Genomic DNA, 20,294 nt, shown 5'->3' with positions numbered 1-20,294 from the left:
TGACATCTTCAAATGTGATGCTGTCAGGTGCTGAAGAGGTCACGATGATGAATTCAAGGTTTGGAAAACATTCTCCACAATGACACATGTAACTATTAAACAGAGCCATAAGTACTTAATACCCTTAAAAAAGACTGCTTAAGAAACTGAAGAATACAGCATCATCTGACCGAACGGCTGAACTTACAATGAAGGGCCTTAAAGGAAAAGTATGTATATTTAATATAGTATTTTTTTTTTTTCTTTCCTTGAAAAGCTGACATGGAATCTGTGGTGTGTCACAATTAATGGTATCTTACAATGAAGGCTATATACTTAGAACTTCCAGTATATGGAGTTAGTATTCCACAAATTTTTTGACATCAGCACTTTCCATAAAACAGCTTTAGGAATTTTTATTTTAATTCAAATAATTCTTTGCTTTATCCATGTACAATCTTAGACTTGTGTCAGTGGGAAAAAACAACAACGAAAAAAGAAAAAAATACAAATATTTGCTGAAAAGTACCAACTATTTCAGGAAGGATGAGCAAGAAACTTAAAATATTAGTTACTTTTAAAGACGTAACAGAGTAGCAGAAGGGAAGGACAGGGAGACTTTTCATCAATAACACTTAATACCTTTTGGATAGGAAAGCATGTATATGTATTAACTATTTTCTTAAAAATTTAAGATTTATTTATTTATTTATTTTTTTTAAATTTTTTTTTTTAAGATTTTATTTACTTATTTGACAGAGAGAGACATAGTGAGAGAGAGAGCACAAGCAGGGGGAGTGGGAGAGGGAGAAGCAGACTCCCCGCTGAGCAGGGAGCCCGATGCGGGGCTCGATCCCAGGACCCTGGGATCATGACCTGAGCCGAAGGCAGACGCTTAATGACTGAGCCACCCAGGCGCCCCAAAAATTTAAGATTTAAAACTAAGAGTAAGGAAGCTCTTCTCATCTAAAACCCAAAAATTAACAATAAGGGAAAAGAAAATTGTAGGATTAAGAATTAAAGAAACCTCAGTAAAAAAGGATAAATTAGAAGGTTTTCATCATAAAGGAAAGATTAAATATGGGAGAAAAGAAACACAAAATAAAAAAGTAAGTCACCATTTTTAAACATGAATTAAACTAACCTGAAGAACACAGTAACTCCCGTTTTTCTTTTTAGAAAGTATTTTCAAAGCTTCATCTTCATATCCTGGGGCAACAATACCATCAGATACCTATAAATGTACTAAACATTAATTTCTACTTTCAAAAATTAGGGAACACTTCTTAACCAATCTAAACATAATTATCTGTCTTAATGCAGCAGCATTTTCTTGTTTCTACCTCCAACAGATAATGCTAATACCTGTACTCGGTAAAGATAAGCCTATGTTAGAATACAGCTTTGTACAGCTAACCTTATCTCATTTGCTATCCTTTCAGGGTTTCTGGTTGTTTGTTTCAGTTTTAACTAAGAATATATAAACGATTCACTCTAATACATGTACCTGAGGAAGAAAAATAATTTCTCACTATTCTGTTCATGGAGTGGTGTTTTGCACCAGAAAAAGCATGTTGGAGTCCCCACTCTGCCAGTACCAGGCAAAATGACCTTAGGCAAAGCAAGTTCCACAAGAGCAAGACATGGGGATCAGATTATATCTCTGCTAATAACCTTAGGCAAGGCAAGTACTCAACAGCAAGTCAAAGGGATCAGATTTAACATCTCTGAAAGAAAAGTCATAGTTCATACTACAAAGCCTTGTGCTATAACATAAAACGCAGCAGGTCAGCTCCACTGTGGGTGGGGATGATAGTGGTCATGGGAAGAATCCCTAAAACAACTAAGTATCATCAAGCCCATGTAGCCTTCATTTCCACCTGTTTTCCCTACAAGCTAATCTGAGCTACCTTTTTTCTGTCTCCTCGTCCCAAAATCCCACCTTTCTGGAATCCTTATTTGGTATTCAACTGATGAGGGTTAGTTTTTCAAAGTAGTTTGTAATCTTCCCCTACACATCTTTTATTACAGACCTACAAAGGTTTACAGTAAGGCTCAATATTACATAGCCAAGATAGCATCCTCTGCTCTTATGAACAATAATTTTGGCATTAAGATAATGACTATTACAGAAAAAAAACCAATTAAATATATACATTAAAACATAGTAATAGCAAAATATCCATTTGAAACATTCACTAAATCTCACAAAATTACAATTCAGTCAAGGATTCATGTTCTACATAAAATATAAACTTTCTGAACAATAAACTTAACTAATTTACAGGTGGTATACATAAAAAAGTTATGCTTTCAATGAATACTAAGAATAAATAGAACTTTACTCAGTTATGTATGGATCAATCCTCAGGAACGTCCACTAACCTCTCTGGAGATAATTTTGGCAGTAGGGACATCACAAACATCAGATAATGCAACAAAATCACCAAAGGAAGACATCCTATCAGCCCCTATAAATAAAAATTAAAATGAGGTATGTATCACAAATATCCCTGCACAGAAAAAGATGTTTAAAAAAACCCCAATGTGATCATTTAAAATCCATTCCTCTAAATAGAACTTTATTGTTTAAGATCTAAATAATAGATTAATAAGTCATTTAAACTGAAACAATCATAACAAAGTATTCTTTAATTTTACCCTCTAGGCAAACTTCTGGAAGGGCCTGATAACAAACATTTTTTGTTTTGCAGGCACATGGTCTGTTATACCTACTCAGCTCTGCAGTTCTAGAAATCAGCCACAATGACAAAGGGACATGGCAGTTCCAATCAAACTGTATTTACAAAAGCCGGTGGCAGGCTGGATTTATTTAGCACGTGCGCCACAGCATGCCAACCCCTACTACAGAAGATCAGCCGTGCTATCAAGTTTCTCGATGATCTTCTGAAAATGTTACAGTAATATTCACAGGTTATTCACCTCATGAATTAGATATTTCTGAAATATATAAAATACAACTCTAACCATATTCAGTGTAGTTAAAATAGCCATATAATTTTAGTCATATATTAACAATACAAACGCATTCAATAGCCTAATATGAAATAGGATGCGCCAAATTCCAATTGTGTTTCCATTTATTACATGAAAATCCAAACACACACTTTTATAAACAAATTTATTCCAAGGCACTCATATAGTCATTCCTAAGTATTAATAAAAAACAAATTAAAGATAATTTGAAATCTGAAACAAAGAATATTACTACTTTATTCTACTTAGGATAAAATATTGTTTTTTCTCTTTTAAGAACCAACAAGCTATTATTGTTCTGACCTCTTGCTCTTGCATATGCAGTTGATATGGGTGTAAGGGTTTTATACAGATCATAGACCATGCAGACTTTGGCCTCATCTTCACTGAGTGGAATTCCAACAGCAGCACCTGGTACAGAAAACCATAAAATAAACCTCCAAGTCTCAAGTTACTAGTTATCCTCTCCTAAATCAAGACAACATTTTTCTTAACATCTAGTCCATACAGCATAATTTCTAGTGCCTATGCCAAATTAAACAAACATCTGGCCAGATAATTAAACACCAAAAATACAGTTGCAGGGGAGGAGGGAGGAGGGAATCTTTTCTCTCTGGCTTCTGGAAACGACTACTGAGTCTGCCAGCATCATGCATGTGTACAAAGCTAGTTTACTTCATTAAGGACTCTCTCCACCCTGCTTGATACCACATACCATTTATTTCTTCCCTGTTTACATCAATTTAATATCAAATAAACATCAAAGAACTATGTATTAGAGTTGATTTAGACATAGAAGCAAAAAGGTATCTCATACAATGGCTATAAAGTTACGGTAAGGTGTCACAAGAACTTCTTTATGTTTGCACAGTTCCATTTTCAACCATGTGGAAAAATAGTCATATTGCATTAAGCCATTTTACTTTATTTTTTACGTTTCCACTGCAAAAAAGTGATTTCCTAATCCTCCTAGCTCACAGTGATGTTATACAATTATGTATATGCAAATAACAGATACGTGTTATTACCAGATTTTGTCACGTTACCATACTGAAACTGTTAACAGACTCCACAAAAGTGGTTTGAGACTTTAGAAAATGTCTATATTCACATTAGAACATGTCAATTCTTTCTAAAATCAAAAAGAAGGCATTCTGAACAGTTCCAGCGCATCCCAGAGATAGTGCTTTACCTGCTGGGCTGACATGTTTGAAAGAGGCAGCGGCTGGAATGCCTAAAGCTTCTTTGAGTTCCTTCACCAGCTGCCAGGCATTCAAAGCATCACACAAGTTTATAAATCCAGGGGCTCCATTTAGAACTACATATAGAAACAAAACACATTATCAAGGAGGATCAATAAAATCAGATATATGTACATTTCTGAAAAATAACATATGTCAAGGCTGCACAAATATGTTTTCAGAAAAGTATAATTAAGGGGCAAATACATATACACAAATACAAAAGAACTTGATGAAAAAAGAACAAAACACTAGAGCCTAAGCCTGCCTCACCAAAAAAAAAAAAAAAAAAAATAGACACACACTCTCTCTTCTTTCTCTCACATACATATGCTACTGGAGAAACCAACTCCAGTCAATCTAGAAATAAACCAACAGAGAATTCAGGAATGGGAGAAAGAATGACAAGACCAGGGATCGTCAGGGATCCACTTCAGTACAGAACTAAGATAACACAATCACGGCAATTACAGAGACAGTACAAAATCTAAGTTATAAACCTTGTCAATATAAGAATATTATTACAAGCTAATGAAAGAGCTGTGGGTGGGAGAAAATAAGGGGAAAAAAATAAGTTGGATTCTTCCTCCTTTATATGAAACTCAGTAGGCTCTGCCTAAAGTTGAAATGCCGTTAGAAAGATTACAACTTCCAAGTTTCTCATTGCCTATTTTCTTAACAATGGCAGGATTTTTTAGGAGCTATTATCTCTTGTGAATAAATTATAAACTCCGCACATACAAAAAAAAAAAGAGGGCCATTAATTAAAAACAGATTTATAACTGCATTTCCTTTGTGTTATCTTGGATGGTACATAGTTTTAAAAATAAACTTCGACAAATATTTACTGAGTGCCTACCACAATGTTGGGGACTGTTATAGGTACTGGGGATATTACCAATGAATAAACTAGCTCCTTCCACATAGAGCTTATAGAAGAGGCATAGAAGAAACAAAATAGGCAATTAATAGTAAACAATAAGAGAAAATATTAGGTACTTATACAAACGAGTTGAAAACATGTCCACAGAAAAACCTATACTTGAATGTTTTTAGCAGCTTTATTCATAACTGTCAAAAACTGTCTATTTCTGATGTCCTTCAAGAGGTGCATGGATAAACTAAACTAGGGTATATCCATATACAACGGAATATTATTAAACAGCAAAAAGAAATGAGCTCTCAAGCCCCCAAGACCATGGAGGAACCTTAAATGCATATTGCTAAATTAAACAAGCCAGCGTGAAAAGGCTATATACTATATGATTCCAACCTTATAACGCTATGGAAACAGTAAAAATATAAGTGGCTCCAGGAGTCAGGGAGGTAGAATGCAGGCAATTTTTAGGTGGTGAAGCTATTCTGCACAATACTGTCAAGGTGGATACACACCATTACACATGTCAAATCCCAAGGAATATACAACACAAAGAGTGAGTCCTAACGTAAACAATGGACTTTAGTTAATAATAATGAATCACTACCGGTTCATCAATTTTAACAAATGTACTATACTAATGTAAGATATTAAAAGGGGAAACTGGGGAAAGAGGAGATCCAGAGGGAGGGAATGTCTGGGAACTCTCTGTACTTTCTGAGAAATTTTTCTGTAAATCTAAAACTACTTTATAAAATAAAGTCTATTATAAAAAAAAAGGGGGTGCCTGGGTGGCTCAGTCAGTTAAGTGCCCAACTCTTTTTTTTTAAATTTTTTACTTCAATTTAATTAACATATACTATTAGTTTCAGAGATAGAATTTAGTGACTCATCAGCTGCATAGAACACCCAGTACTCACTACTTCAAGTGCCCTCCTTAATGCCCATCACCCAATTACCCCATCCCCCCCCACCTCCCCTCCAGCAATCCTGTTTCCTATAGTTAAGAGTCTCATATGGTTAGCCTGTTTTTGTCTTTATTTTTCCTTCCCTTCCCCTACGTTCATCTGTTTTGTTTCTTAAATTCCACGAGTGAAATCATATGGTATCTGTCTTTCTCTGACCAACTTATTTCGCTTAGCGTAATACCTTCTAGTTCCATCCACATCGTTTGTAAATGGCAAGATTTCGTTCTTTTTTATGGCTTGAGTAATATTCCATTGTATGTATATAGTGTCCAACTTGTGATTTCGGCCCACTTCAATTGGGCTGCCAGATCCATCATTCCAAGGAAATTGTTCTTGCAATTTTTCCCAGATCGAACAGTCGCTTCTTTGTTCTCAGGATCATTCCAAACCACTTGAAATCCTACAGGTTTTCCAGCCTTGTTTTCCTCTGCTGGTTCCTCCACTGCTTAACCTCTTCTGTGAAATCCATCCTGCCTGTTTTACATTTCCAAAGTCATCTATATGCCAAAGACATTCCAAACTCTATCTCCAGCCTGACCTCTTTCCGGAACCCCTAATTATCTCCCAAGTCCACTTGGCATCTCAAACTTCAGGTGGCTATAAAAGGCATTATATAATTTACTTTATCTTCTCAACGTGAGCCACATCAGATACAATACAGAGAAAGACACGCACACCCCCAGACACAGCAAACTATGCCACGTAACACACAGCCCTTACCTGTGATGGGAAGCTTGGGCTTCAGTGTGTATAACTGGGCAGGAGTTTGATGAGGGTTCATTCCATACCTCAAAGGCATCTGAGATATTCCTTTACTATACTGTCTCCTGAAGTAATCTGAAATAGCTTCATCATATTGTGCCGTATGAGTGAAAGCCTACAAAAAGTGTTAAGTTTTGTGAAACACCAGCAGCACTTACCAAAGTGGGCACAAGAGGGTCTTAGGTAGCACACAACAAACTACACTCCTTGTCCACACATGTGACTGTGCAGGAAAGACACCCAGTAACACTAAAAACACAACGAATCGTTCTCTTTCCGAGTCTCTTTCAATCTTTTTGATATTATACCTCTGTAATACTTGGGTCTCTTCATTTATAGGAAAAGGATAGCAGTTCCAAGGACACCCATGAAAATTGAATACCATCTGGTTTGGCAAACACTGCACTGGATAGAAGTGCATCCCTACCTTCAAGGCTAACTGGCGTCTAGTCTCCAAGGAGGTGTCTTTGCTGTCAGAGCTTTGCAGCTCTGTGGACACGGCCACATAGTCCTCAGGGTCACATACGACTGTCACTCGAGCGTGGTTTTTGGCTGCTGCTCTCAGTAGGGTTACTCCACCTTGGGAGAACGAAAACAATTTGTATTTCCATGAGTTTAACCTCCTTCAAATAAAGTTACTGTACACATACTTCTAATTTTTGACTTAAAAAATAAGGAAAACATATCCCAGATGAATCTCTACATAAAGTAATAACTTAGAAAATATAGATGAATTACAATCACCCCAGAACACAGTCTGGGAGCAGTATGATTTTCTGCTCCCTCAATATTCTGATTCTGGGTGAACATCAAAACAAAATCTATTTTAAAATATAAATAGTGTTTGGGGTGTGTGGGTGGCTCAGTCACTTAGGTGTCCGACTCTTGATTTCGATTCAGATCATGATCTCAGGGTTGTGAGATCAAGCCCCATGTCAGGCTCTGGGCTCAGCATGAGGTCTGCTTGTTCCTCTCCCTCTGCTCCTCCCCCCTGCTTGTGCTGTCTCTCGCTCTCTCACAAATAAATAAATAAAATCTTTAAAAATAAATAGTCCAAAAATAAATAAATAAAATATAAGTAATCCTCCCCTATCAGTCTTCAAATATGGTTTTGCTAACTTACCAATATCAATCTGCTCAACAGCCTGTTCAACAGTTACATCTGGAGAAGCCACTGTCTTCACAAAGGGATACAGATTACAGACAACAACCCTAAACCAAAAAGGAATTTAGCTGTTGTTAGAAACCCAAACTTTATGGGGTTTACATATAAGTCAGTCACTAGCTTTAACGTGATCTAAAGATCACGTGAGTCTAAAGATCTAAAATATAAACTATAATCCTAGAATTTTAGAATTCTAAAAAGTAAACTGAAATGTCAGGAGTTCCCACTGTTGCGTAACATAGTAAATAAAAGTGGCTTTGGTTAGCAGGTGCTCTCAAAACATTACTTTCCCAAAATCATATTGCAATGTTACTGCCTGGGTAAACTTATATAATCCAGCTACCCATTATATAATCCAGACATCAAAAAAACCATTTTAAAAAAAATTTTAACAGAAATGCAAAATACAAGGCTACAGATAACATCCTCATTTTGGAATATAATCACTTTTATCTACAACATTCAATTTTAGATTCTATTTCCAATGGGTCATGTACAATGATGAAAAATAACAGACCACTCTAAGGGTGAAATATTTGTTTCTTTGCTTGTTTTGTCTTCAGAGAGATCATATACAATGATGTTAACAGGAGGTCCAAAAGAATAATTTAAAATACAGAACTAATCTAAAATTAACAACCAGTAGAGTTCCATGCCTAGGCCTGCAATGTGAGGAGCTTTGTGGGCAGGTTCACACCCAGTGAAATAAGCACAACTGGCAAAAACTAATAAAAAAAGTAAAACAGAAGAAGAGGGGGAATACTTCCCAATGCCTATAACCCTGATACCAAAACCAGACAAAACGTCACAAGAAAAATATAGACCAGTATGTTATGAATACAGACACAAAAATCCTCAACAAAATACTAGCAAACTGAAACCAACAAAATATAAAAAGAGGCATACACTACAGCCCAATATGGTTTACCTTAGGACTGTAAGGTTGGTTTAACATCTAAAAACCAGTTAATGTAGGAGCCCATTTCAATAAAACAAAGGACAAAAACCACCTGAGCACCTCAACAGATGCACAAAAAGCATGTGACAAAACTGAACACCCACTCATGATAAAAACACTCAACAAATTAAGAGAACTTGCTCAACATGATAAAAGGTATTTAAGAAAAACCCCAAAATCCACAGCTAACATTATATTTAAAGTTGAAAGACTGAATGCTTTCCCCTAAGTTCAGGAACAAGACAAGAATGTCGACTCTTACCACTGTACTGGAGGTTCTAGACAATCAATTAACAAAGAAAATTAAATAAAAAGCATCAAGATTAGAAAGGAAAAAGTAAAGCTATCTCTATTAGTAGGTGACAGGATCTTGTATATAGAAAATCCTAAGGCATTTAACAAAAAAAAACTATTCAGCAAGGTTATAGGACATATGGTTAACCAAATTTACGTACATTAGCAATGAACAACCCGAAGTGCAATTAAGAAAACAATTTTACTAACGGTAGCATCAAAAACAACAAAAAAATGTTTAAGAATAAATTTAACAAAAGCGTTTAAAACTTGTATACTAAAAACTACCACTGTTGAACAAAATTAAAGAAAATCTAAACAAAAGGAAAGGCATTCCAGTTTATGGACTGGAAGACAATATTAGGATGGCAACCTCCCCTAAATTGATACACAGATTGAATGCAATCCTTAGGAAACTCCAACTCTGTTTTTCGCAGAAATGGGCAAGCTGATCCTAAAATTCACACTGAAATGCAAAGGATCCTGAATGCCCAAAACAATCGTGAAAAAGAAGAAAGTTGGAGGACTCACACTTCTCTATTTCAATATTTGCCACAAAGATACAATAATGATATGGGGCCAGCATAATGACAGATCAGATCAAATGTGCCAAGACCATTCAGTGGGGGAAAGAAGTTTTTCCAACAGATGCTGGGAAAACTGGACAGCCACATGCAGAAGAATGAAGTCGGACCCCCTAATTCACACTCATATATAAAAAGTAACTTAAAAATCAAAGACCTAAGCATAAGAGCTACAACTAAAAAACTCTTACATCTTCACTATCTTGGATTATGCCATCGCTTCTTAGATATAACAGCAAAAGCATAGGCAACAAAAGAAAAATAGATAAAATGGGCACTACCAAAATTTAAGGGTTTTATGATGGTCAAAGGACACCATAAAGAAAGTAAAGACAGGGCGCCTGGGTGGCTCAGTTGGTTAAGCGACTGCCTTCGGCTCAGGTCATGATCCTGGAGTCCCTGGATCGAGTCCCGCATCGGGCTCCCTGCTCGGCAGGGAGCCTGCTTCTCCCTATGACCCTCACCCCTCTCATGTGCTCTCTCTCTCATTCTCTCTGTCTCAAATAAATAAATAAAATCTTTAAAAAAAAAAAAAAAGAAAGTAAAGACAATCCACAGAATGGGATAAAATGAACGCTTACAATTCAATAATAAAATGAGAAATAACAAAAAAATGGGCAAAGGATTAGAATGCACATTTCTCCAAAGGTATACAAATGGCCAACGAGCATATGACAAGATGCTTAACATCACTAGGAAATGCCAATAATAATCACAATGACATGCCAGCCATCATGGGCAAAAGATGTTGGTGGGGATGTGGAGAAACTTCCTACACTACTGCAGGGAATGTAAAATGATGCAGCACTTTGGAAAATAGTCTGGCAGCTTCTGGAAAGGTTAAACATACCAGATGACCAAGGAATTCCACTCCTAGGTATATAACCAAGAAAAATGAAAATGTATGTCTACACAAAAACTTGTACATGAACGCTCATGGTTGCACTCTTCCTAATACCTGTAATGTGGAAACAATCCAAATGCCCATCAACTGATGAACTGATAAATAAAATGGGGTATATCCATACAATGGGTTATTTTTCAGTAGTAATTAAAAAAAATGAAGTGCTGAGACATACTAGAACATGGATGAACCTTGAAAACACGTTAACAAGTCAGTCACAAAGGATCACACATTATGTGATTCTATTGGTATGAAATGCTGTGTATAGATAAATCCATAGAGACAGATAAGACTATAGTCGTACAGGGCTAGAGGTTTTAGGGGAAATGAAGAATGAATGCTGGGAACTTTCCAGAACGCTCAGTGAGACATGGAGGAGCGGCAGGTGCCTGAGCTGCGCCCAGCAACACGCTCCTTCCCGTTCCCCACACCGGCCTCGGCCCTCTCATCGGCTATAGAAAATGGTCAAAGAAACCACTTACAATGATGTTTTGGGGGTCAAACCCAATGCCACCCAAGAGGAATTGAAAAAGGCCTATAGGAAACTGGCCTTGAAGTACCACCCTGGTAAGAATCCAAATGAAGGAGACAAGTTTAAACAGATTTCTCAAGATTATGAAGTACTCACTGATGCAAAGAAAAGGGAATTATATGACAAAGGTTAAAGAAGGTGGTGCTGTGGTGGTTTTGGCTCCCCCACGGACATCTTTGGTATGTTTTTTGGAGGAGGAAGGATGCAGAGAGAAAGGAGGTAAAAATGTTGTACATCAGCTCTGAATAATGTTAGAAGATTTATATAATGGTGCAACAAGAAAACTAGCTTTGCAAAAGAATGTGATTTGTGATAAATGGGAAGGCCGAGGTGGTAAGAAAAGAGCAGTCGAATGCTGTCCCAATTGCCGAGGTACTGGAATGCATCTAAGAATTCATCAGACAGGACCTGGAATGGTTCAGCAAATTCAATCTGTGTGCATGGAGTGCCAGGGCCATGGGGAACGGATCAGTCCTAAAGATAGATGTAAAAGCTGCAACGGAAGGAAGATAGTTCAAAAGAAGATTCTAGAAGTTTATACTGACAAAGGCATGAAGGATGGCCAGAAGATAACATTTCATGGTGAAGGAGACCAAGAACCAGGAGACAGTATCATGGTTTTAGATCCGAAGGACCATGCTGTTTTTATTCGGTGAGGAGAAGACCTTTTCACATGTATGGACATATAGCTGGTTGAAGCACTGCATGGCTTTCAAAAGCCAGTATCTACTCTTGACAACCGAACTATCGTCATCACCTCTCATCCAGGTCAAATGGTCAAGCATGGAGATATCAAGTGTGTGCTAAATGAAGGCATGCCAGTTTATTGTAGACCATATGAGAAGGGTCGCATAATCATCGAATTTAAGGTAAACTTTCCTGAGAATGGCTTTCTCTCTCCTGTTAAACTCTTTGCTGGAAAAACTCCTACCTGAGAGGAAGGAAGTAGAAGAGACTGATGAAATGGACCAGGCAGAACTGATGGACTTTGATCCAAATTAGGAAAGACAGCACCATTACAATGGGGAAGCCTATGAAGATGATGAACATCATCCCAGGGGTGGTGTTCAGTATCAAACCTCTTAATGGGGCTAGTGAGTAACGCTGCTGGCATTTTATATGCAGTAGTGAGTAAGTGAAGGACTATAATCATAGCTCACTACTTGCTATTGTTTTTGTTTTAATATTCAACTATAGTAGTGTTTGAAAAGTTAAATGAAGAATAAACTCAAATATAAAAGCTCTGACTTTGCCCTGTATGTATGATGACTTCAGTGTGCAAGATACATTTAATACTTGTAAAAACTACTTTTAAAAATCTCCCCTAGCGGAACCCTCCTACACTGTTGGTGGGAATGCAAGCTGGTGCAGCCACTCTGGAAAACAGTATGGAGGTTCCTCAAAAAGTTGAAAATAGAGCTACCATACGATCCAGCAATTGCACTACTGGGTATTTACCCCAAAGATACAAATGTAGGGATCCGAAGGGGTACGTGCACCCCGATGTTTATAGCAGCAATGTCTACAATAGCCAAATTATGGAAAGAGCCAAGATGTCCATCGACAGATGAATGGATAAAGAAGATGTGGTATATATATACAATGGAATATTATGCAGCCATCAAAAGGAATGAGATCTTGCCATTTGCAATGACGTGGATGGAACTGGAGGGTATTATGCTGAGCGAATTAAGTCAAAAAGAGAAAGACACGTATCATATGACCTCACTGATATGGGGAATTCTTAATCTCAGGAAACAAACTGAGGGTTGCTGGAGTGGGGGGTGGGGTGGGAGGGATGGGGTGACTGGGTGATAGACACTGGGAAGGGTATGTGCTCTGGTAAGCGCTGTGAATTGTGCAAGACTGTTGAATCTCAGACCTGTACCTCTGAAACAAATAATGCAATATATGTTAAGAAAAAAAAGAAGAAGATAGCAGGAGGGAAAGAATGAAGGGGGGGAAATCAGAGGGGGAGACGAACCATGAGAGACGATGGACTCTGAAAAGCAAACTGAGGGTTCTGGATGGGAGGGGGGTGGGAGGATGGGTTAGCCTGGTGATGGGTATTAAAGAGGGCACATTCTGCATGGAGCACTGGGTGTTATGCACAAACAATGAATCATGGAACACTACATCTAAAACTAATGATGTAATGTATGCTGATTAACATGACAATAAAAAAATTAAAAAAAAAATCTCCCCTAGCATTTGTTAGGCCATACCTTGTAATTAATTTCAGCTCTATGTATATGAAACAGCTCAGACTGAAATGCTAGGTGTATGTATTGACTTCAGTGTATGACCCTTAATTGTTAAGCTATGAAGTTAAAACTTGTATTTAATAGGCAATCAGACAAAGAATTTGTAGAGAAGTGTTGGTCTATAGTTGAGTGGGATTCACTGTGATGCCTCTACATTTATTACCTCAACTGTTACTTGAGGATGGCATGCTATGTAATTTGGCCTGTAGTATCAATGACAGAAAGGATACCTCTCTAAAGAAGGGATTCATCCTATGCTGCTGCTTGAGGGCTTGCACTTGTAGAACTGCATTCCCTTCTGCTGTGCCATCTTTTTTTTTTTTTTAATGTATATTTATCAGTCCTGAGTACACTTTTTTTCCTTCTCTTTGGACCATGATAAGCTTCAGAGTAGTGACTTCGGGAGCAGGGTAACTTAGAGTGAAGAGACATTTACGTGGAGAAGTTAATTTGCATGTATGAGATAGGAAGGTGTTTTTTAGGTATGTTACAGGCTTACCTTAAACCCTTTAACTTATGCTCCGAAGTAACTGTAATTTAATGTTGGCAGTATAGCAAATTATGATGAATAGCTTTAATTGTATGTTTTAAAAGTCATGTTCACAAGCTTAAATCCGGGTATCAGAATTAAGCAATTGAAATGTATGAATGTCTCCTTAATACACTGATTACAAAGCAAGAAAAAAGAAAAAAAAGAATGCTAATGGGCATGGGTTTTTTTTGGGGGGTGATGAATATGTTCTAATATTAACTATGGTAATGGCTGCACAACTCTGAGTATAACTACTACTACTGAATTGTAGATTCTAATTTGGGAAATTATATGGTATATGGGTTATATAGCTCAAGGAAGTTATATACATTGAAAAGAAATATTGCTTATTTTTATGCAAATAACTACATTGCTAATATGTACGAACATTTAGGTCATAACCTCCTTAAAAAAGTTTTTTTTAGTTTAAGTATGAATTTTGGTAATATAAACTTAACAAATTAAAAATGCTTATGTATATACAATGTCACACAGAAGGTATTCAATAAATGTTATAGTGAGCGAATAGGAAATTACACCTAATGTTAATCTTGGTCTTAAAAGGGAGGGCACCAGGTTTGGCATACTCATTGTCTTTGATCCTTAATGTATTAAAATTTTAACTTCCAATTTTTACCTTATAAAACTGAAATCAAGTCTGGCCATGTCAGCACTATCTTCTGGGATATTACGAGCCAAGATTCCTAATTTAACAAAGTTAAAGTATTAGGTTCAAAAAACACATCAGAATAAGATATTTCCTTCCAATATGGTCCCACCAATCAAGTTAAAGTCTCTAATACTGCCTAATCAAGAAGACAAAGAGAGAGTTAAAAATTTAGAGCATATTTAAAAAGCTCTTGTAACAGTTCCTCATCCCCCCCCCTTTTATTTTAAGATTTTTTATTTTCAAGTAATCTCTGTAACCTAACATGGGGCTTGAACTCACAACCCCAAGATCAAGAGCCATACACTCCACTGAGTCAGCCAGGTGCCCCCCTACCCTCTTTAAAGCAACAAAATATAAAAGAATTTTCACATAACTGTTACCAGTTCCATTAATCTATGTGCTCCCATAAGTAAATGGCTTATCTGATGATCCTCCACAGCCTAACATACTTTTATTCTGCTGAATTTTACTTTAACTGGTAAATTAGCAATATACCTGTTTCTCACCATTTTTGGTTGATACCATAATTTTTGTCTTAGATGAGCGAACTAAAGCACTTTGAGAAAGAATTCTTTTAAAAGACAGTTATAAGGGCACCTGGGTAGCTCAGTCAGTTGAACATCCAACTTGTGATTTCAGCTCAGATCATGATCTCAGGGTCCTGGGACTGAGCCCCTTGTCTGGCTCAAGCTCCTCGGACAGTCTGCTTGGGATTCCCTCCCTCCCTCTGCCCCTCCCCACACTCAAGCGCACATGTGCATGCTCTCTCTCAAATACATAAATAAATCTTAAAAAAAAAAAAAAGTCAGTTACACTGTGATACTTCATTCTAAGTTTGGATTGTAATAAGTCTTTTCACACATGAAGCTGAAACATTTTCATTAACTCCAGAAGAAAATATCACTCTAAATTAGTTATCAGATCAGGACTAATAGTGAGCAGAGGAAAACAATGTGAATCCATCTCATAATAAAGCAAACTAGATTTTAAACAGGTCCTAACATATGAACTTTAGCAGCAAATGTGACAAAACCAATACAGACTCACAGATAATTTCCTGAGCTTATGACCTGCCTTTTTCCTCATTTTACTCTACAAAGTAATCAACCAAAATATTCCTGAAGACCACAGATTGTTTTAAATTGAAAGTACCAACCACTTACCAGCATGGACTGCAGGATGCAAGGTTTTCACACGCCCCCCTAACATTTCAGGAAATCCCGTCAGCTCAGAGACATCTCTGAAAATAGATGAACTGAATATTGCTGTTTCTGCTGAACTGTCATTTTACACTATTCTAAAGCATCTTACAACATTACATCTACTGTCCTCATTTGGGGGGATTTTCCAGAGCCTGAATGTTCAGAATTCAGAAACTGAATCATATGCCATACATTCAATTGAGAAGTAATTTAGCAGTACATACAAAAAGCACTAAAAATATCTTTATTTCAGAAACGGACTAAAGTAAAAACAAGCATTTAGCTTTATGATTAAACAAACGTAAAGATGGCAAATCAAATGAGTGGGGAAATAAAAGATTGTCTTTTAATAAGGTAGTGTCAGTATTAGAATAATACTGGTTTAGCCCATATAAAGATAAATTCCCAATGAATAAAAGGTTTGAGCATTTAAAAAAAAATCATAGAACTACCAAAATTCAATACATGAGGAATGTACTCAAAGCATTAAACAAAAGATTAGTAGATCTGTCTATGTAAAATGTTAAAATTCTACACAGAAAAAAAATTAAGCTGGAAAAAACAACTGCAAAATACGACAAAGGGTCAAATGCAAGGCAATACTTAAATATCGATTCAGATCACCAAACTGGCATGAACTCCCCAGCCGTCCGCCTGATTTACAAGCAAATTTTAATGACATGAAAAAATGCTAACAATGTTAGGTGAACAAAATCAAGAAGCAAAATTATCTTCTGTATAAGCTATGAAATAAAATATATGCTTATAAAAAGACTGGAAAGAAGTACATCAACATGTTAATTATAAGCTATTTACTATCTTCCTTATAACTTCATACATTTTTCACATTTTCTACAACTAACATACATTGCCTGTGTAGTAAAAAAATAATAAATATTTTAAAGCAGCAAATTCCAATAAGATATAGAATTTCCTGGGTAAAGTCTCCTATTAAGGGCATTGGCAAATGACTGGTATCTGACCAAGGGCTCACATATTTCCAATAAACTAAAAACTGGTGACATCATGGTGTCCAATTCAAAATTCCCTTTCCTGGCATTCAGGAAATAAAATCCAGTTTCTCCAAACAAGGATAATTGCTAAAAACAAAGAAGGGACATGTATTCTTAGAATGAAAAACCATGTGGGGTAATTAAAAGCTTGTTGCTCCTTTAGATTTCAGAATTTGCATGCAACAGGTGCAGTCTTCAAATAATTCTCTGCATGCTCACTGCTGTATAGTCATCAATTAAAATATCATCAGTATACCTCACACCTCCAGGTTAACTTCCTGGGATAAAATCTTGGCTCTGCATTTTATTAGCTGTGTTAGCTGTATGAACTTGGGCAAGTTATCCAACTTCTTTGTGCCTCAAGTTTCCTTAGTTATTAAAGGGAGAGAATACTATCTGCACCAAGGGGTTGTTGTAAGGATTATATGAGAGTGTGTGTGTGTGTGTAATATGTGTGAACAGTTTTACACTTCAACAGGAGAGAAATATTTACCTTCCCAATTTTTAAGAAATACATAGCTATAATGGGTAAACGAGGAGTGGGTAGAGGTACAGATCAAACAAGACTCAACAATTGATAAGTATTTAAACTGAGGAATGGATATGCAACAGGAGGGCTCATTATAGTCTACTTTTGATTATGTCTGAAATATTTCCATAATACAGTTCGGTGGAGAAAAAAAAAAAGGCTATAGAAGGAGTTGGCTTCATTTGAAGGGTCCAACTACAACAGCATCCAACATGCACCAAAAGAAAGAACAGTCTAGATTTTGGATTCTCACCCTGCTGCTCTTCAGAAAAGGCTGACCCGTCCTTCATGATACTTACAGGGCTCTTATGAGAACATCAAAAAGATGATGCAAAAAGACTGGAAAATATAAAGCCTTTATTTAATAAATAAAGGAAGGCATTCTTGCCATTTGAACTTGTCAAATTTAGGGAACCTGTGTACTGCCCACAGAAGGCAGAATTACATGATTAAAAAAGGTAATAATCCGACCTAGAGGGCAAGTAGCAAAATTTTTCACATGGCAACAGCAGACAGATCTTTCACTCCTTTTCTGAAACGTGTTTCAGGAGTGGTCATGTCCTTCCACTGAAGTCTCACTGCCGTTCATGAGAGCTGTCCTATAGCCTTTTTCATTTTCTACCCCTCAGTAGTTACCCCTCTCCAACCAGAATGTCGGCTCCTTGAGGTCAGGAATGGCAGCCTGATTTATCTTTTGCTCATTCCTTCTTCCCATCACTTTGCCAGTAATAACAGCTTGTGGATAAGGGAACGAACGATAGATTTGTCCCTTCAAATAATTAACAGAGATGGTAAGGGAACACAGGTAGACTTGAATCCCAACGCAGTCAACAGCTTCATTAAAGAGCCCGTCAAAACAGATCATGTGAATCATGTAATTTGAGTTTTTCTTTCATAACAAATGGCCCGCCTAAGTTAATTTGCCATAGGAAGTGGCTGAGAAAGAGGGCTCTGAAATGGGGACTCCTGGGGTTCCACCCCTGAACTTAACTCCTCACTTAACTCTGTAGACTTGAGCACAAATTACTACATCTCTCTGAGCCTCACTTTCCTCCTCTGTAACGGGGTAAGCGGTGTCGGAAGGCGGACATGACGTCTTTTTACTCACTGTGCCCTGGGGCCACGACTTTCCGGTGGACCGGATCACACTACGTTCCGATTGGGCTGAGCTTAAAAATTCAGTTGGGCCTTACCTGACTGCCAGACCCGCATCCCTGAGAGCTTTTGCAGTCCCTCCAGAGGCGATCAGATTCAAACCAACAGAAGTTAGGTTTCTGGCAAATTCCACAAGGCCCGTTTTGTCAGAGACACTAAATAAGGCTGAAACAGAAGACATTTTTCTCATCACTCGCAGTACATGACATTAAGTCCTTCAAGGACTTGGGGGTGGGGGGAGGGGTCGGCTGGGAGGACAGTCGCGAACCTTGAAGCCATCACGGCGGCCCACAGTGGCCAGGCCCAGCCCGGGGCCTCCCCCGGGTCAGACACCTGCGAGCCGCGCTACCGCCAACCGGCCGCAGGGCTCGCAGTCACGCCGCGCAACCCGCCGCCGCCATTGCGGGCTCGGGACGCCGCGGGGCAGGGGCGCCGCGGGCGGGGCTCCGGGAAGACGCGCGAGGGGCTCACCGAGCTGGCTGGGTGCCATGGCTGCGGGCGGCGGGGTCGGAGTCTGGGCCGAGCCGGGGCGGCAGCGGGTACGCCACGTGCGGAGGCGCGCCGAGTAGGTAGAGCGCGCGCGCGGGCGGACCGCGGGGCGCGCCGGGCGGTCACCTGACCTGCCACGTGACCCAGCCGCCCCACCCGGAGCCCCGCCCTGCTCAATTTGTGGTGTGGAACTCGAACCTCCGCGCTGAGGGGAAGAGCGGAGTGAGACTGTAGCTTCCTAGGCCCGGAACTTGAAGGGGTCGTCGCCCCAGTCTCACATTCTGAGCGTGACTTGTGCCTTTTCGCAAAGGTGAGGCGGCCGCGGGACCTCAGGGGCAAATTCCTGTTGCCCAGGGCAGCCTGTCGCCAGAGGCTGGAATGCAGCTAAGAAGTGTCAAAACACTGGTACAGAAAACAAGAGCAACGCCAGGAGTAATTCCTACAGCGGCGAAGGTAGAAAGCATCTTGGCAATCATCTACTCCCATTTTAGTAGACTAAAAAGAAAATAAATAAAACGAAGACCCCATAATTAAAGATTAAGCCCACAGTTCACGTGATAGAGGCAAAACAAAGTGAAATTGCCATTCGTTTAAGTTTTGATTCCACATTATGGACTAGCCCGAAATCTGCTTAAAGATGGTGTCTTGCATCAGTAAATAATATTTGACTCAAGCCTGGGTGAGAGGAATGATAATGGTTAAGGAGGAGGAGAGAACACCTTTCTTAATTAAAAATACGAAAACAAAACTGCACACTTGTTTCTTTTTGAAAAAGAAAAAACACCTTTGCTACAAAATAAATATATATTGCTGTTTACGGAGATTTTTAAAAATGTTCCTTATTAGAATTACATAACAAAATAGTACTGCCTATCTTTTATTCTCAGTCTGGGGCTCGCAGCTGCAGAAAGGAGTCTATTTTCTTATTACCTGTATGTTATTTATTTATCTGTTACCCTAATTCTTCCAGTCTCTTCTTTACTCCCCCAAATGAATACTTATTGGCTAGAATCAAGAGCTCTGTTTTAGAACTTCTGAATATGTGAACTTCCTGCCTTGAATATTTCTCACATTTCCAAAAGAAATATTAAGATTATCACAGTGTCTTCAGATTGTGTTTGCCAACTTTGAATTTAAAAAAGATAAGGTTCAAAGCTAACAATAAAGGAAATCTCCCTG

At 38.1% G+C, this 20,294-nt stretch overlaps 1 protein-coding gene, 1 long non-coding RNA gene and 1 pseudogene across 2 annotated transcripts in view; 2 read left to right on the top strand and 1 right to left on the bottom strand.

The window, feature by feature from the left end:
- Nucleotides 1–19,233, bottom strand: part of ATIC (5-aminoimidazole-4-carboxamide ribonucleotide formyltransferase/IMP cyclohydrolase) — a 28,570-nt gene extending 9,337 nt beyond the window's left edge. Inside the window, exons 1-11 of the mRNA XM_078071291.1 lie at nucleotides 19,098–19,233; nucleotides 18,665–18,791; nucleotides 15,891–15,967; nucleotides 14,695–14,761; nucleotides 7,948–8,036; nucleotides 7,252–7,403; nucleotides 6,783–6,939; nucleotides 4,169–4,294; nucleotides 3,280–3,387; nucleotides 2,365–2,450; nucleotides 1,124–1,213 (exon numbers count right to left, since the gene is read on the bottom strand). Coding sequence (XP_077927417.1) covers nucleotides 1,124–1,213; nucleotides 2,365–2,450; nucleotides 3,280–3,387; nucleotides 4,169–4,294; nucleotides 6,783–6,939; nucleotides 7,252–7,403; nucleotides 7,948–8,036; nucleotides 14,695–14,761; nucleotides 15,891–15,967; nucleotides 18,665–18,791; nucleotides 19,098–19,116 — 1,098 coding nt within the window. The 5' untranslated portion in view covers nucleotides 19,117–19,233. The remainder of the gene's footprint in view (nucleotides 1–1,123; nucleotides 1,214–2,364; nucleotides 2,451–3,279; nucleotides 3,388–4,168; nucleotides 4,295–6,782; nucleotides 6,940–7,251; nucleotides 7,404–7,947; nucleotides 8,037–14,694; nucleotides 14,762–15,890; nucleotides 15,968–18,664; nucleotides 18,792–19,097) is intronic.
- LOC118532669 (dnaJ homolog subfamily A member 1 pseudogene) lies at nucleotides 11,191–12,347 on the top strand (annotated as a pseudogene).
- A 65-nt stretch (nucleotides 19,234–19,298) lies between the features above and the next one.
- The window catches only part of LOC144381522 (uncharacterized), a 38,219-nt gene continuing 37,223 nt past the window's right edge, over nucleotides 19,299–20,294 (top strand). Inside the window, exon 1 of the long non-coding RNA XR_013446789.1 lies at nucleotides 19,299–19,568. This is a non-coding gene — a long non-coding RNA (uncharacterized LOC144381522). The remainder of the gene's footprint in view (nucleotides 19,569–20,294) is intronic.

Source organism: Halichoerus grypus, chromosome 4, assembly GCF_964656455.1.
Source record: "Halichoerus grypus chromosome 4, mHalGry1.hap1.1, whole genome shotgun sequence".
NCBI classification, from domain to species: Eukaryota; Metazoa; Chordata; class Mammalia; order Carnivora; family Phocidae; genus Halichoerus; species Halichoerus grypus.
The sequence above is the reverse complement of the archived record's forward strand: the minus strand, read 5'-3'. Positions and strand labels throughout refer to the sequence as shown.